The 16,522-nt window shown below is 51.1% G+C and overlaps 1 protein-coding gene across 5 annotated transcripts in view; it reads right to left on the bottom strand.

Moving 5' to 3' along the window:
• Positions 1–6,471: 6,471 nt before the first annotated feature.
• znf804a (zinc finger protein 804A) overlaps positions 6,472–16,522 on the bottom strand; it is a 45,204-nt gene continuing 35,153 nt past the window's right edge. For all 5 annotated transcript variants that reach the window (XM_037465075.2, XM_062566530.1, XM_037465074.2 and 2 more), the window contains exons 4-6: positions 13,786–13,922; positions 11,773–11,897; positions 6,472–9,764 (exon numbers count right to left, since the gene is read on the bottom strand). In XM_037465075.2, the coding sequence (XP_037320972.2) occupies positions 6,535–9,764; positions 11,773–11,897; positions 13,786–13,922 (3,492 nt within the window). In that variant the 3' untranslated portion in view covers positions 6,472–6,534. The remainder of the gene's footprint in view (positions 9,765–11,772; positions 11,898–13,785; positions 13,923–16,522) is intronic.

A 16,522-nucleotide genomic window follows, 5' to 3' on the forward strand; every position in this document is an offset into this window, starting at 1 on the left:
CACCGTAACAAAAACAATACCAGATGTTGTGAATACATTTATGTCTGACTGTAATCACACCAACCTTCTTTTTTGAAGGCCAGTTCCAGAGAAAAACATCATTTTTTGTATTTTTCTATTCAACAAGATTTACCCTGAAACCCAACCTGCTGGTTTCTTACTCAGTCAGATGTTATTGGTCGATCAAGGCCAAATAAAGATCCTCCAAGCGATTTTTAAAAAAAAAACCAATGTGGACTGCAGCTCAATATCCAATAAATCGCTGCCCCCAAAAAACTCTCCAAATGGGAGCCCGACTGTGCAAACTCGTTTTTGTGACTCCTCGCGGTGAAGAAAATCGACGTGACGGGATCCTGAAGGAGCCTCGGCGGCTTCCTCCTGTTCCCCCCGCCCCCCCCACCCCCCTTTCACGCCGTCCTGCCGCTCGAGCTCGCACCCGCCGCCGCGGTGGTAATTGCCCCTGATTGCACCGCTGGCGACGACCTCGATGAACAGACGACCCTTTTTGGTTTCCCCCCTCCAAAAAACACGGTGGCGAGGAAGTGAGGCGTGAACGGGGGGGGGAAGGAGGAGAACTTTTCTCAGCTCCTCAGCACTAAAACACGGTCGGCTTTGAAAAGGTGTTGACGGCGCGGCGGGGGGGGGGGGGGAAGGCCCATCAGAGATCCCGCCGATCTGATGCTCCTCTGGCAGCCGCGACCCATTTCTGCACGCCGGCAGGGGCGATCAAAAAGGTTGGAAAGGACGTCATTGCTCCCCCCCCACCTCCTTCCCACTCCCCCCCCCCCCCCCCCCCCACCCACCGCGGCCTACGGGGAGCTTTTGACTTCCTGCGAGAGGAAATGTTGGCCCGTCCCAAATGGGCTCGTCACCATTACCAGGGTGCTTCGGTGCTTCGGTGCACCGCAGCCCGGTTAATGCCTCAAAGATCCACCACTTCCCCCCCCCCCTCCTCCCCCCACAGCTAATGCAGGGACGCCACAACGGGACGATCCCACGAGCAGAAGTCAAGTCGATGGCTGCTTCCTACTTGGTAAAACCGTGCAAACGTTTGCAGGGAAATGCACTTTAGTTTCCTAATGTCCTCCCAAATTTGAGAACATTTACACGATGGAGCGTGAACATCTGAAAGAGGACGGAGATGGAACGTTAAAGAGGAGACAAAAGAGGGATCACATGTTCCTGAGAGAGAACTCTGTCAAGCTCTTTAGTCAAAAGTCAACGAGCTGAAAGAGGCCTTTTGTTTTTATTTGGGTTTCATTTTACAGACCAGAGCCGTGTTTTATGGTTTTAATCTAAAATGTAAATTCATCATTTAGAAATGTTTCAATATTAACTGGAAGTGATCCACAGCTCAACCGCTCGAGATGGAATTTTTGTACCAAAGTGTTCCGCTTACACCGCTTTTTTATTATCACTTACTTGGCCCGTCATCCATGATCCGACAACATCGACGAAAAAAAAACAAGTTCTTTCGTTCTTTCGTCTGGTCGCCCCAAACGGGCCCCAAACGGGCCCCAAACCGGAGGCCAGGCGGAGCGACGGCGCCCGCCTTCCGCTTCACGTCTCGGAGGTGAACAAGCGCTGAACGTCATGTGATCTGCACCCCCGACTCAGAGCTGTTAGAACCACTAATCTGCTTTTGTGGATCAGACGCTACCGAAGGACATTTCCTCTTCTTTTTGTTTCTATGACAACAATGCTTCGCCCTCGAAGTGCCGCTGCGTGACCCGTTTGCTTTTAGCCGTCCGTCTGGGCTTCTGTCTTTTCATTCGCTGCAAGCCGCAAAAAAAAACGGGAACATTCTGTGAAATACTCCCCAGAAACCGCTGTAGTAATTGAGTAAATGCATTAGCATCCCTTTGTGATTCATTTATGAGCTTTCACGTCCGAAAATACAGGCATTCAACTATTCAACGTTTCATTGAAATCACATTGAACCCTCTCGTGGTCCCGAAAGGAGGCGCGACCTTTGGAAACGTCGTTGTGAGTTCAATATTGTGCTATTTGGTTTTTAATATGTTTTTCAATGAAAATGAGACCAACACATTATCATTCCCTCTGTTATTGTGCACTTCTCAGTTGTTGGGTCTGATTACAGGAGGGAGAGTGAGAGCAGCAGCTCGCGTCCAATTAACAATGAAACAGGGCCGTGAAATGTGTGGTGGTCTGTAAAAGGTCAAGAGGTCGGAGGGCAGACCTTCTACTAATAGATCAGCTGAGTGGATGGCGTTGTTTGGACGATTTGACTATTTGATTTAGTGACATAAACCCAATAAAATCCAAGAAGAAGAAACAAAAAAAGACCTCGACATAATTGTATATTTTGTTTTTTAGGCCAGTTCTCTAAAGCACATCTTCTGAAACTGACACGTGTTACTGGACTTTTGCAAAAAAAGAGAATGACTAATAAATATCATAACATTTAGGATACTTTGCACAAGTAATTTTGAACCATCTTGATTTGGATTCTCAGTGTGGAGATTTAGGTCCAGTTTGAAGAATATTTAGACAACAAAAAACTGCAATAATTTTGCCGATTATAAAATCAAACGTTGTTCCATTTTATTTTCTGATATGGTTGAACGATGTTGATCTTTGTCCTTTTCGGGTGGAGGCCCCGATGCAGCAGGCGCATGCAGGCGAGGGGGGGGGGGGCAGTCTGAATGCAGCTTAAAGTGACAAAGAAACAGCTTGACTGATAAAATCTAAATGAGCTGTTGTTGGCTCTACGCGCACGCACGCACACACACACACACACACACACACACACACACACACACAGAGGGAGAAGCAGCTTTTCAGAGTAAAACAAATGAAGACCCAAGATAAATAATGGTTTAAGTTTCATGCGGATCTGAAGACTTGTAAAACAGAAGGACTGTGTACAGAATCCATTTGGCTCCCACATAAATCTGGTTTAATCTCATCCGCTCTGTTATATTTTGGAATAGAATCATGACATTCTGTCCATAATGGCATTTTTATGTTAGTTAAAATCTTCTGCATTTAACTCCTGCCATCTCCTAATCAGGTATTTATACAGGCCACCCTCCGTCTGTCTAACCCCCTCTGATACATAAATCATATCCAAGATATTTTTGCAGGGAAATCTTATGAATCTTTCAGCACATTTGGGTTTTTCTCATCAAGCTCCAGAGAGACTGACAGCAGCCAGAATGGCTCATTAATGGGAGTGTTACTGGAGAGCTTTGTGTCTCCAGTCCTCCGGGGTTCAACTCGCCCCCCCCCCCCCCCCCCCCTGAGTGGGGTCACGTGGTCCCAGGGAGAAGGAAGCAGAGCGTCATGTGCCGAGGAATCCACCTCAACCCCGGCAGCCTTTCTGGAAGGAACAAAATCACTGCAAAGGCCGTAAGAGGCTGAGTTCAGGGCGCGCGCACACTCACACACACACACACGCGCACACGCACGCACGCACACACGCACACACACACAAACACTCGCTTTGAAACTAATTCCATGAAGTCAAGTTTTAATGTTGCTCTGCTGGTTTTTAAAGGTCACCAAAGCAAATTACTCAGAACTCGGCTTGTCACACTCACTGCGTTTGCTTTTGTACTCACACACACACACACACACACACACACAGACACATGAAGAGATTCATACACAGACACACGGAAGTATTGTACATATGTAACACACACACACACTCAAGCGGCCCCAGGTGTTGAACATGTTGAGTTTTTACGCTATTTTGGTCTTTGAACGTGATGGTCCCAGCTGTCAGAAAGCCTTCTGGAGGCACACACACACACACACACACACACACACACGGGTCTCAGTCCCAAAGCATCAGTGTGACACATTCACACTCTGCACCTCGACTAAAAACAAAAACAAATTGTAGCACTTAAATTGTACTTATAGGGGCTCTTATCTTTAGCCATTTGTGCATCGGCTTTATTTAATGAAATTGCATCCTTATGGTTGAAATGCATCAGCTAAATGACATGTAATGTATTCAGGAAAAGGATGTGTACATTATAACGTCTCTGTGGGATGTTCAAAAGTGGTCTTTTAAAAGTGTTGTTTTACTCGTACAAAGAAAATGTAGAATTGAAGATAAACTCAAACATTAACAAAGACGTCTATGTTGAAGTGCTTCAAGAATAATGTTTCAGTTATTTTCTGTTAACATGTTTAATAGGATAAATTGATGAATTGATGACATTTTGCACCGGCTATTCTCTGAATGAGCTTAAAAAAAAACCTTTATTATTTCACACAGTGGCGATAAAAGGCCTTAATTCACGCATTCGTCTGCCCATAATGGACTTTTTATGAAAGTAGTTTTAAGGGGTAAAGAACGAAAAACAATGACAGAGACAGTTTGATATCAAGTCTACTGATTTATTTCCATTTTCAGAGTAATTGGCTTTAATGAATTTACCAGATCTATTATGTATATCCGTCTGGTCTGCTTATAATAGATTACACCAAAAAATGTGGCCTAAATATATTTTATCAGGTTCTCAAGACATCTCTAAGACAAAAGTGTAAACTGCAGATCCTTTAATCCCATCCATTGATTACCAGAAGGTTACAATGTAGACCACCTGAACAATTGATTTGGGTTCATTTTACTCGCTAAAATAGCATCAGAGCACATGGTACAAAAGGAAAAAAAAACAAAAAAGCTGCGCCTCATTCAACTGAGGTTTCTCTACAAAAATACATCCAACAACATGTTTCTCTCCTTCTAATTTACACAGTTAGATCACAATAATAAACGGAAACCTACGTTCATAGACGTGGCGTCGAACGCCGTTGGCGGGACGGGACGACGGGGGAGAGAGAGCGCGCCGCCGCCGCGGCTAAACGCCATTTAGCTTTTTGGGGATTCGGCAAACCGCCCACGGACGCCGTCGCTTTGTCTGTGTGTTTGTTTTTCATCTGCTGCCTGCGCGGGAAATAATCTGTAGTCGCCGAAAACTGGGGGGGTAGGCGCCCCCCCCGAAGCCGTATCCGCAGCCAGATGTTCATCTCCGGAGGAGCGAGAGAGGGGAAAGCGTGAGTTACGAGTGTGGGAGTCGCTCCGCACTCCCCCCCCCCGCGGCGCTTTCGAAGCGCATTTACATCTCCTGAAGTCCCCCGGCGACGTTTTTTTTTATTGTTATTTCTTTTTTTGTTAATTGCAACAAAAAAAAAGTACTTTCTTTGACGCAAAGTGAGGCTTTGGGGAAGAGGCGGGAGTTTGGAGAGGGAAACCATCGGTTGCTCGCTCGTGGCTTTTGTTCTAAGTCCTCAGCTCTTGGAGGGAACGTCGTCCCCGGGGGGGGGGCGAGGAGACGCTTTGAACTTCCTAAGCTAAGGAACGAAAAAACATCGAGGCTCAATCACAAAAGGAAAGAAAACCGCCAAACGGCGGCAAAAGCAAGCGGCGAATGACCAGCGCTTGACGTGTGATCACCTGACGATCGAATCAAACCTTCCCCGTCTCTTTGTGGTGGGCGGGGTTTATTTATTCTTATTGGTTCTTTGGCCTTTTGACCTCACATGAGGCCCTGGACGTGGACTCGGGATGTTTTTGGAGATGGCAGGAAGTCAACAGTCGCCGAACGTCGGGAGCAAACGGTCGGACGGCGGAGTCGGTCCCTCCGAAATCAAAGAGCAAAGGCTTCATTTTCAAACTTAACGCTTGGCGCCAAAGTGTCACCCTCAAACCGGCAGAATATAGAGTTCAGAACATCTGGTCTATCAGACCCATTCATGGCCCCCAAAACAAATACAGCAAGTTCTACTTTCAGAAGAATCAGAGAACAATGATTGTTTCATCTTTGTCAAAAAGGATGAGGCTTTAGAAGTAGATATGTTCATCTTTAATATTCATTTCGGACATCGGTAGCACAGGGTTAAGTTGTAACAGTTTATAGACGCCCTCTAATATGAACCCTCTAAGAAGACTGGATGGACACAGGGGCTGTAGCTTTAAATGTCACGATGCAGGACATGAGCTCTTGAAAACCTCAAGCTGGGAGCGTGGAGCTCACGTCTGTCTTCAAAGTCATTCAGGGGGAAAAGAGGGAAAATCACCAACTCAAGTGGAGACTCTCAGGGGAGAGAAATGTAAATCTCAACAAGAAAAGAAGAAGAAAATCCTGCATTTATCATCACAGATTGACGATATCAGACTATGGAATTTGTCCTTAAAAAGTCCACAAAAAAACTGAGCAAATCATCGGGTTAAAAAAAATGCAAAACAGGAGCGTCGACTGATTTTCCGCCGAGGGAAAACGGGCCCAGCTGTGCCCCCCCCCACTTCCACACCCCCCCCACTACCACGATTCCACCGGCTGCACACCTGAGGCTCATTTCCAGCAGGATTGCAACTGATGAAGATAATTAGCCATCATTCTTTTTCTTATCTTTTTTCTGTTCCCACACGTGTGAATCAGCGCTTTGAGTGTTTTGGACGGGGGGGCAATGAGGCTGCCGGGGGGGGGGGGGGGGTTGGCTTTAAGAAACATCACATTTGTTGTTTTCTTATAACCCTTTCAATTTGTCCATTTCCTAGAACAACACCTGTAAGGGCAGCACGGGGGGGTGGGGCGGGGCAAACAGAGGCGGGTGGTGGTGGTGACTCTGCATGGGGTGAAACGCCGTCGCCATGGGATACGGACCGGGGGCATCCAGGAAAGGAATGGGGGATGAGGAGTAAAAAGAGGGATGGAGAGGGGGCGGCGGAGGAGGAGTGAGTGGGGCGAAGGAGGGGAGGAGATGGGGGTACGAGTGCAGGGGGAGGTGCGACGGAGGGGGGAGGAGGGAGAGGTGCTGGATGATGGTGTGACGGAAGGAGAACGAGGAGGAGGATGAGGGCGGGAGGAGGAGGGGGGTGTGCAGGGGGAGGCACTGCGCGGGGGGGCCGCGAGGGAAGCGAGGCCTCTTCTCGGCGTAGAGGTGTTCCAAATCCACCTCCTTCCTTCTCTCCCTGTCCTCCCTTTCCTTTCTCCTCACCCACTCCTTCTCCCACTCCACCCGCTTCTCCTTCAGCTTCTTCTCCTCCACCCGCCTCTCCTCCGCCACCCTCCTCTCCCTCTCGGCGTCCCCCGAGGCCGCGACGGCGTCCGCGGGATCAATAGCGCCGCAGGTTCCGCAGTCGATTGAATCAGACGGGTTGCTTTGGTGTGGAACGCGACCCTGCGCTTTGGTCCCCGCCTCCTCGCCGTGGGCGGGCGCGCCCTCAGCCGGCTCCCCCGGTTCGTCCGGCCGGTCCTCGGGCCTCAGCTCGAGGGCCTCGTCGTGTTTTACGTCCTCACCCGAGGCGCCGCAGGTGGGGAGGTCACCGAAAGGTCCCTCGGCCCCGCACTCCGTCCTCCTCCCTTCGCCAGCCGAGGCCTCGCCGCCTTCGCCGGCGTAACAGGGGTTGTTGAGTTCTTCCGTGGCGTTTGCCCGCGGGCCGCACGTGTCCACGCGCGTGCCGGCCTCGGCGCCGTCGGCCTCTGCGAGACCCTCGTCGTCATCAGCGGGATCAGCGGCGGCGCCCCGGACGCACCCGACCTCCTGTCTCAAAGCGCACGGCGTTCTCCTCGCTTGCCTCCTTCCCCTCTGCCTCTTCCTCCTCGGGGCCCCCTCGGGCGAGCCCCCTCTCCTCTTGCCGGCGGCCGCTCGTCTCTGACCGCACGCCGTTTCCCCGAAACCAGCCGGGCCAATCGCCGGATCCCGCGCTGTGGGAACGGGACAAATGTCCAGCTGGCGTGCCGCCTCCCGGCGGGGGGCGGGGTCGTCCCCCCGAGCCGGCCTCCTCTGCCCCTCGTCCCCGCGCCCTTCCTGCCCGCCTGCCCGTGTACCTCGGAGCGCCTCCCCCGCCCCTCCGTCGCCCCGAGCCGGGTCGGGCGTGATCGCGGGACAGCGTGGCGTCTCCGCCGGGACGGGGCTGATCGGCGAGTCGCACGCCGCGCCCCTGCGGAGGAGCTTTGTGAGCCCCCGGCCCCACCCGGCGGCTGATTGCTGCCCGGCCTCCCTTTTCACCTGCAGACACAGCTGGTTACAGCGATTACACCGATTCACGGGAAGATTACTTAATAGCTCTGCTCGCCTCTCGGCGCTGCTGGCGGCCCCCTCTCGCTCCGCCTGATCTCCTCGCGTCCCGCTCTCCTCTCCCCTCATCCTCCTTCCTCTCCCTCCCGCCGGAAGATTACTTAATGGCGCCTTTTCCCTCCTCTCCTCTTTCTCGGCGCCCTCTCTCCTTGACCTCTCGTCTCCTCTCCCCTCAGACGCCTGATTCTCAGGAGCGCCACATGTCACCCTCCTTCCGGCCTCCTTTCGGTCGGCCTCTTCTCCCTTTTTCCTCCTGCCCCTCTTCCTCGCGCCTCTCCTCACCCCTCCCCTCCTCTTCCTCCTCCTCCTCCTCCTCCCCCCACCCGAGCCTGCTTTTTGAAGGCCGTTTGTCGGCGCGCATTCTGCTGAGACGGGAACAAATTTTAGAGCGCTTTCATCACGGCAACCGCAGCGGTCCGCCGCGGCGTCCCCGCTGCTACAATGGGCTACAAGTTCCATCGGATTTCCCGCCTGTCCTCCTTCATCCTCTTCTTCCCTTTCATCTGTCCTCACCTCCCGTCCTCCCTCCACAACGCGCTGCCTCTGTTGGCATTCGGGCCGTTTGATCACAGGCGGCTTCCTCCTCTCCCTCGCTTCCTCGGGTCCTCCTCTCTTTCCCTCGCCCCCTTCCTTGGCCCGGTTGTGGTGCTCTCTGAAGTCGTACAGCAAGGGGTTGATGCTGAAGGAGACGGAGGGCGCCGTCCTGGTGTGGCTGACCATCTCCGAGGGCCAGAGGAGAACGCGCGCGCCGTCCCGGCTCAGGACGCGACAGAACGGCTCTTTGGGGCGATTCGGGGGCAGCGGGGGCGATTCTTTAGAGGAGATGGATTCTTTGGGATGCGTTTGGGTTGAAGATTCTTTGGGCTCGTTTAGGACAACAGAGGTTGGCTGACCTTCAGCCTCCGGGGTGTTGTGCGTGTCCACCCGGCTGCTGGCGGAGTCTTTGGCCACATTTGTGCTGACGGAGTCAGAAACCCGTCCGGGTGTCCCACGCTTTGAATCAGGATGAGCTCCAGTCCCACTTTCACCGCCGACCTGGGCTCCGGTCCCATTGCCGTTGCATAAGGGGAGCTGGGCTCCATTCCCGCTGATCGCCGACCCCTCGACTCGGATCACGTCGCGATCGGGCAGCGCGTCCCGGGCTCCGGTCCCACGCTGTCCCCCTGCCCCCCTCCCAGCGGAGGTGTTGGCGTCCGGCTCAGGGTGTCTCACCGCGGCCTCAACGTCCGCACCGCACTGGTTCCCAGTGTCCGAGTGACCCGCCCCCACCGCAGCCTCCGCGTCCGCAGCGCCTTTCTCCCCCGGGTCTTTGACTCTCTCCGGCGCCGCCGCGCCTTCCTGCCTCCCCGGCGGACCGGAGCCCCCCCGGGCGGCCTGGACGAAGACGGCGGCCGACTGGTGGAGGAGGACGCAGCTCCTTTTGGGCAGCGAGAAGGACACGGGGCGCAGCCGGCTGCGCGCGGACGTCGGGGTGTCATCGGCGGCGGCGGCGGCGGGCCGGCTCGAGTAGCCGCGAGCCCACGGCATCTTGCCGAAGCGGCTGTCGTCCGGCGCGACGGCGCCGCCTGCGGTCACGCCGCCGCAGTCCATCCGGGTCTCGTTGGCGTCCCTCGGGGCAAACGCCCACTGCGCGCCACTCAGGAGCCTGCTCCGCAGTGCCGGGTCGAGGGGGAGGGAGGGCCGGGTCAGCTGGGTCTGAAGTTCTGTAGAAGGACGGAAAGGATCAGAGCGGAACACAGATCTAATTTACATACATAACGTGACGGGCTTATCTGCCTGTAAGGATACGAGTGGGAGGGTGTCCACGTAGAAGAAGAGCCTTCACGATGAGGCCTCCCCATGCACTAAGCTCCTCGTGCATTTATTCAGCTCAGCGGGACTCCTTTTGTTGCTTTTACACATCAGAGTGTGATAAATGGGTGTAGGATGGACTTAGATAAAGCATAAGCGCAAAGATGAATGTGTGGCTTACTGAGAAATGGGGGAGGGAGGCGCAGGGGGGGAAGGGGGGCCCGGGGGGGGGGGGGGGGGGGGGTAAGATTAAGGGTTTATCCCAACATGTAATTTCCATTTGTTTCATTCCCACTTGGGACCAAAACACGCTGCCAAACATTCATCTGTCCGCACATCAGAGTGTTGGAGGATTCAGGCAAATTGTCTCTTGCATGAAGGTGGTTTTTAAGAAGAAGTTCCACTCACACCAGAAAACCTCTTTTGTTAAACATTTCAGAAGGGAAGCCGCCGAATGAATTATTGCTCCTCCGATACTAAACGTATTTTCACATTCCGCAGTCGGAGAGGGTCGACTTCAAAATGCAGTTGTTGAACTTTTTCATCGGTTTCAACTTTAAAATGAGAAAAGAAAACTTGACTAAATATGCAACCGATGTGTTTTCTGAAAAGACGGGCGGGGGGGGGGGGAGGGACAATTGATTGTTTCGTCTAAGCCACAGGAATGCTGCTGCAAAATGTGATGTTCATCCTTTCTTTATTACGAAGAAAAGGGATTATCTTGCACTGGGATGGACTGCGGGGAGATATCACCTCTGGAATCAGAGCAGACTCAGAATGAATGACACGTTTCACTGAAAAATATTGCTCCAATCTCATTCTTAATGTTCAGGTGAAGGTGTTTTGGATAGGTGTTAATTCAACTTCATGTTTTCTTTTCTTTTCTTTTTTTTGAAGGCCGTACTTGTGGTGCCGCTAAATAGATTTACGCTGCTAGAGGTGTTTTCTAATAACTTCACCACCCATGATTAATGGGGAGCCCAAACACTGACTGCATTAGTTTGATACAGTTGTACTGGGTGCAATTTTCTTTTGCATAGAGTTCACTGAAATAGTATAAATAAAAGAGGAAGACTGGTTAAAGGAATGCACTTTTGGCCTCTGCAGCAGAACGTGTGCATTTAGGGGACATAGACGTGTACATTCGCCATGACTAGAGACCATAAACTAATGTTTACAATGTTTACTGAGGGACTAAATCGAGAGAGAAGTAGAGTCATTTTTTCATAGACTTCAATAGGACGCCAGGAGTCGCCCCCTGGTGGCCATTAGACAAAATCTGCATTTGCTTCACAGAGGTCCAACTTGAACTATTTGCACTTTTGGTCACCAGCTGGGCAATTTAACAGTTTAACTTCTATGTCTTTGTACATAAGATGCTGATATTGCACCATCACGGCCATTAGCCCCAAAGTGCTAACCCTGAAACCCCCCCCCCCCCCCCCCCCGTAGCGCACCACCAGAGATGTGTTTGTAACATCCTGTCTGCATCTCTTTAGTGGTGCAGTGTGCGGCAAGTAATGCTATGTCATTTGGGGGGGGAGGGGGGGGGGGGGGGGGGAGTCGACTAATACGACGCCTCCCTTCATCCTCTAACTCCATTTCCACTGAAAGGTCAGCACCGTCGAGTCTGTTTTCAATTTGGGCCGACGGCGGGAATCGTTTGTGACATTGAGTTCCCGGGTGTCCGACTCTTTCTCTCAACCGGAGAACATCTCATCTGTGCGCATTTGGACATTTCAGAGCCGTTCATTTAACTTTCAGAAGGCTGCCGTCGATAGAGATGAGTCAGCGTTACAGGAGGCGGCGTCAACTTCCTCAATACCAGGAGCGACGTCTCCACCGCCAAAAACCAAACACACACTCATTAACTATTTAAGCGGTCGAGTACATGCCTTTTACGCCAATAAGAGGTCTTACTTGTTCCCAGAGCGGCGCCGGCGCAATGGACGCCGTCCCAGTCCTGCACGGATTCGGGTTTGGTCTGGTTCGCCGGTTCGACCGCCACCGTGGTGGAGCGGAACATGGGCCCAGAACCGGGAGCACTGCGGAGATGAACAGAAGATGAAAGACACGGGGGGGGGGGGGGGTCGAGAGGGAGGAGGAAACAAGGAGACAAGGAGAGTGAGGGAAAAAGACGAGATTCATTCGTTAATTATTAGGGTGGGGGAAAGATTAGTGACAAAGGGGAAAGGAAAGAACGTTAGTGGCAAGGAGGAAAGAGGAGGGAAGGAATGAGAGGGAACAATTAAAGGAGAGAAGAAGAGAGGATAGAAAGGAAATAAATAAGTGATGAGTAGTGGGAAGTTAATGAATTAAAAAGGACAAGAGGAAAGTAAAGATAAAAGGAAACAAATACAGGGGAAAAGAGGATGGAAATGATGTGGGGGAGAGGAGGAAACGGGAGGACAAGAGAGGATTAAAGGGTGAGTGAAGGAATAAAGAAGAGGAGGAAATGGAACAAACCAAAAAGAGGATGGAAGCATGGGAAGAGAAGACAGAAGAAAGAGAAGATGACAAACAGGAGCGGGTTAAGGAGGAGAGCATAAAGTAATGAATAGAAAGGAGATGAAAGGAGGCGATGAGAGGATGAACGAGAGATGACAAGGAAGAGAAGAGTAAAGGAAGATCAAAGGAAAAGACGACAAGACGCGACAAACGTAAAAGGGAGGAAGAGAAAAGGGATCAAGGAAGGAATAAAGCGCAGAGGAAAATAAGGAAGGACAACAAGAGGAAACAAGGAGTCAAGCAGTGAGGAGGGCGAGAGGAAGAGCTGAAATCCAGCTGAAAATCAATTTGGCCATGCTCCCTTCACGCTCCCCCCGGTCCCCCCCCCCCGGTCCCCCCCCCCCCCCTCCCCATTTTGTGTCAGCAGCCACATTGTTGCAAGTGACAGTCGATACGGACACATGGCTCTCTGTACTCTGCGAGGAGAGGGAGGGGGGAGGAGGTAGAGGAGGGGGGGAAGGGGGGGGGGGGGGTTCGGACGCACGACGTGATTGGGCCAGAAACACTAACGCTGATTGTCTCCATTCAGCGGATCTTAACGCTGGTTGGAGCCATGGAGCCGGTTAGTGATCCGTCCTCCTGTGATTTATTTTCACTGATGTGCAGGTGAATTCTTTTTTTTCGGGGGGGAGGCCGACACCTGGCTCTTCGGTCGACAAGTGCACTGAGATTCTAACTGCCGTCTGTTGGACTCGTGCGTCCCGGGTGTTTCTCACTCTGTCTGCAGGGGCTGTTTTCCGGCCGTTACCTCGGTTTTTTTTCTCCTCCTCCTTCTTTTTTTTTTTGGGTGAATTTTTTATCTTTTTGCGTGGGCCTCTTCAGGTTTTGCCTCCCAGCTCCCGGTTTCAAACGTTCGCATCTGTGCGCCGCGGCTCGTGTGTTTGGAGAACTCTCCGTTTGGGAGCTCGCCAGATGAACCCTCGTCACATCGCGCTTCCAGCAGGAAGCAGCCAGAGAAAATCTTCTGTTTCCGAACCTCTGTTGTTGTTTATCGTTTGCCTTGGAGCCTGTTTTTTTTTTTTTTTTTTTTTAAAGACAAACATCACGTGAGGACTCTGGAGTTTGGTGCCGCTCTCGAGAAAAAGTCCCCGTTAACGGCGGTGAAAACGCGGATGTAGATGTAAAAATGAAATATGGCCCACTTCCAATTTAGCTGCTTGAGTTTCACCGGCCCGGGGGTGCGTTCCATTATGCTCACATTCCTCTCAGCTCCTCTAAACTCCAGGAAGTTAGCATAGCATTACAAAAAAAAGCTCATTTTCCACGTCAGCACGGTTCACCTGCACATCCCTCACGTCACAAACATGCAACCAGATGTGAGTCAACAGATGTTTGTGTTTCAGCTTCGTCTGTCCTTCAACTCTTTATCTACCAGGGGAAGGCGACAGAGGGAGAATATAGAAGGCGGTGGTGTGGAGGCCTCACCACTCTCCCGTCCTCCTCTCTTCGTGCTTGCGGAGCCTCCTCAGCGCTCGCTCCTCCCTCTTCTCCTCCCTGCGCCTCCTCTGCCTCCTGCAGGACAGCGCTCTGTAGAACTCCCTCTGCTTGAGCTCCTTGAGGCGCTGCAGGAGAAGCAGGTTTGATGTGGTTAACGTGAGCGGCACCACGACCCCCAACGGGAAGGATTAAGACGTAAAAATGGCCAAACATGTTGATCATGCAGCATTTAGTTGTGTGTGTGTGTGTGTGTGCGTGTGTGTGTGTCACTTCTGTGTATCTGTGCTCACTAAGTCAGCCAGTGCCGGCTTTAGTACAGTCCAGACCGGCTTAATTCACTTACTGAGCTCTGTCTGCAAGCCGGAGATACTGATACTGTGTGTGTGTGTGTGTGTGTGTGTGTGTGTGTGTGTGTGTGTGTGTGTGTGTGTGTGTGCGCGTGTCACATGTGATAATAATAATATACCGGTGGGTTCATATCACAGACAGACAGATGACAACAAACAGACGGACAGCGAGCCGACAGAGAAACCGACAAACTGATAAACAGACACTAACAGGCAGAGAGACAAAACACAGGGGGACAAAGACAGGGGGACAAAGACAGAGGGACAAAGACAGAGGGACAAAGACAGAGGGACAAAGACAGGGGGACAAAGACAGAGGGACAAAGACAGAGGGACAAATGGGGCAGACGGGAAGACACTTGAATCCTTTAGTTAGCTTGCAGTGCGGCTTCCTCGGCTGTGATGCACACTGTGAGGAGGGGACACAGGGAGCTTTAGTAACCTTTGTGATTGAGTCAAAGCCCAAAATAAAATGAAGTAAACGTTGCATTTACAAATATCAGTCTTCTACATTGCATTAAAAGAGGAGAATATCGTGAAGGTTCGGTAATAGTATTGTTACCACGACAATACCTCACAGAAAAGAATATAAGCATGGTTTTCAAACATAAAAAGCCCAAAATGTAAAACCCTAGTTTGAAAAGTTAAATGTTGTCTAGACGCAATCAAAAAAGACAAATAATCCTCATTTGATTCGGTTTGATAAATAAAAAAACTGATTTTTTTACGAACAAAAATATTTATCTGACTTCCTCTGCTTTAAGGTTCCAGTAGTGAATTTATTCAAAAAAGGGATCCATTTCCTTTGTATGATTGTGTGAACTTAACAATGAGCTATGATTGATTGTACAAAGGCGCGTGGAAGGTGGTTTCGTGTCGGTTCTAATTGCCCAATGTTACTCGGCTGAAAAGAAAACACACATTTTCACTGCATTCGACAAAAAGAAATGAAAGGTTTTAATCTTTCCATCAATCAACCGCGGAGGCGGGCGCACGCTCATCTACACCCCCGCAGCGCCAAGGAGACGCGTTCAATCACCTTTAATCACCTGTTCATTATTTATTCATCATCAGCATATTGATATATGACTCCGCCGCCAATTCCGCCAATGAGACGAAGCGCAGCGCCGTCACGTGACCTCTCCTCTGTTCAAACAACCGCTGTCATTCAACGCGTGAAAACGTTGGTCGGCGGCTCGTTTAAAAACAAAAGGTTACAAGTGCATTTAATTCATTAAAAAAAAAGCCTTTTAGTGCTCACATGGTTCCTTTAGAGTCACTTTGACCTTGAGTTGGATCTAATTTGTGTGGATGTGGTGTTTTGTAACCTTTTTTGGGCTTTGATTTCCTCCAAATACGTATTCATTTGCTTGCAGTCGTCAGTAAATAGTCTAAAATTAAAAACATGTGTTGATATTTTTGCAATATCGCCGCCTCCGAAGTGGAAAACTCCTTCCGGTCGAAAGGGTGACGAAGACTTCAATTTTGGAACGAAGGCCGCGTGTCCTCCTACGTGGAAACGAGCAAAGTCCCCGACACCGAACTCGCCGCCCGCCGCTTTCCCGCCGCACATCTCCCAATTAAACATTCAATTAAGAAGAGCACACGGCCTCTTTAGGCAGAATAATCTCAGATAATCCGTCCGTTCCCCCCCCCCCCCCCCCCCCCCCCGTCTGCATCCGTCACAGCAGCACCTCCAGCGCCTGTGACGCAGCCGCCCTGCGAAACCACTTCATTTCCAGAAGGAGGCCGTGACCGGCCGCGTGAACCGAGGGAGACGGGCGGCTAAGCCTTCTGTGTGTGTGTGTGTGTGTGCGTGTGTGTGTGTGTGTGTGTGCGTGTGTGTGTGTGTGTGTGTGTGTGTGTGTGTGTGCGTGTGCGTGTGCGTGTGCGTGTGTGTGTGTGTGTGTGTGTGTGTGTGTGTGTGTGTGTGTGTGTGTGCAGGCTGGAGAATATTACAGACTAGAAAATCCATTTCCTGCAAGTGTTGCAGTCTGGAACAATATGCCCCCCCCCCCGAATGCGCCGCATCCTCAAGTAAACCTAATAACTCTGACAAGCGCCTAACAGGGAGAAATCTTACGCCTCTTTCATCGCTCGCGAGTGGGGGGGGGGGGGGGGGGGAATGGTAATTGCGGCAAATACATTCCTCCCAGCTCCGATCGTTTTGTAAACACCCGAAACAGCTGCGAGTTCTCCTTCTGCCACGTCCCCACTGCGGAGGAACGGAGCACGCCGGCGACGAGGGGAAATGTCACCAAAAGGAATGATGTCATGATGTCATCAGCAAACGTGTGCTATTGATTTGAAGCCAGAAGGATGCGTAACAATCATTAATATGTTTTTCATTGATGGAAAAATAACTGTAACCTTTATTT

This window comes from Pungitius pungitius, chromosome 13 (assembly GCF_949316345.1).
Source record: "Pungitius pungitius chromosome 13, fPunPun2.1, whole genome shotgun sequence".
Classification (NCBI taxonomy): Eukaryota; Metazoa; Chordata; class Actinopteri; order Perciformes; family Gasterosteidae; genus Pungitius; species Pungitius pungitius.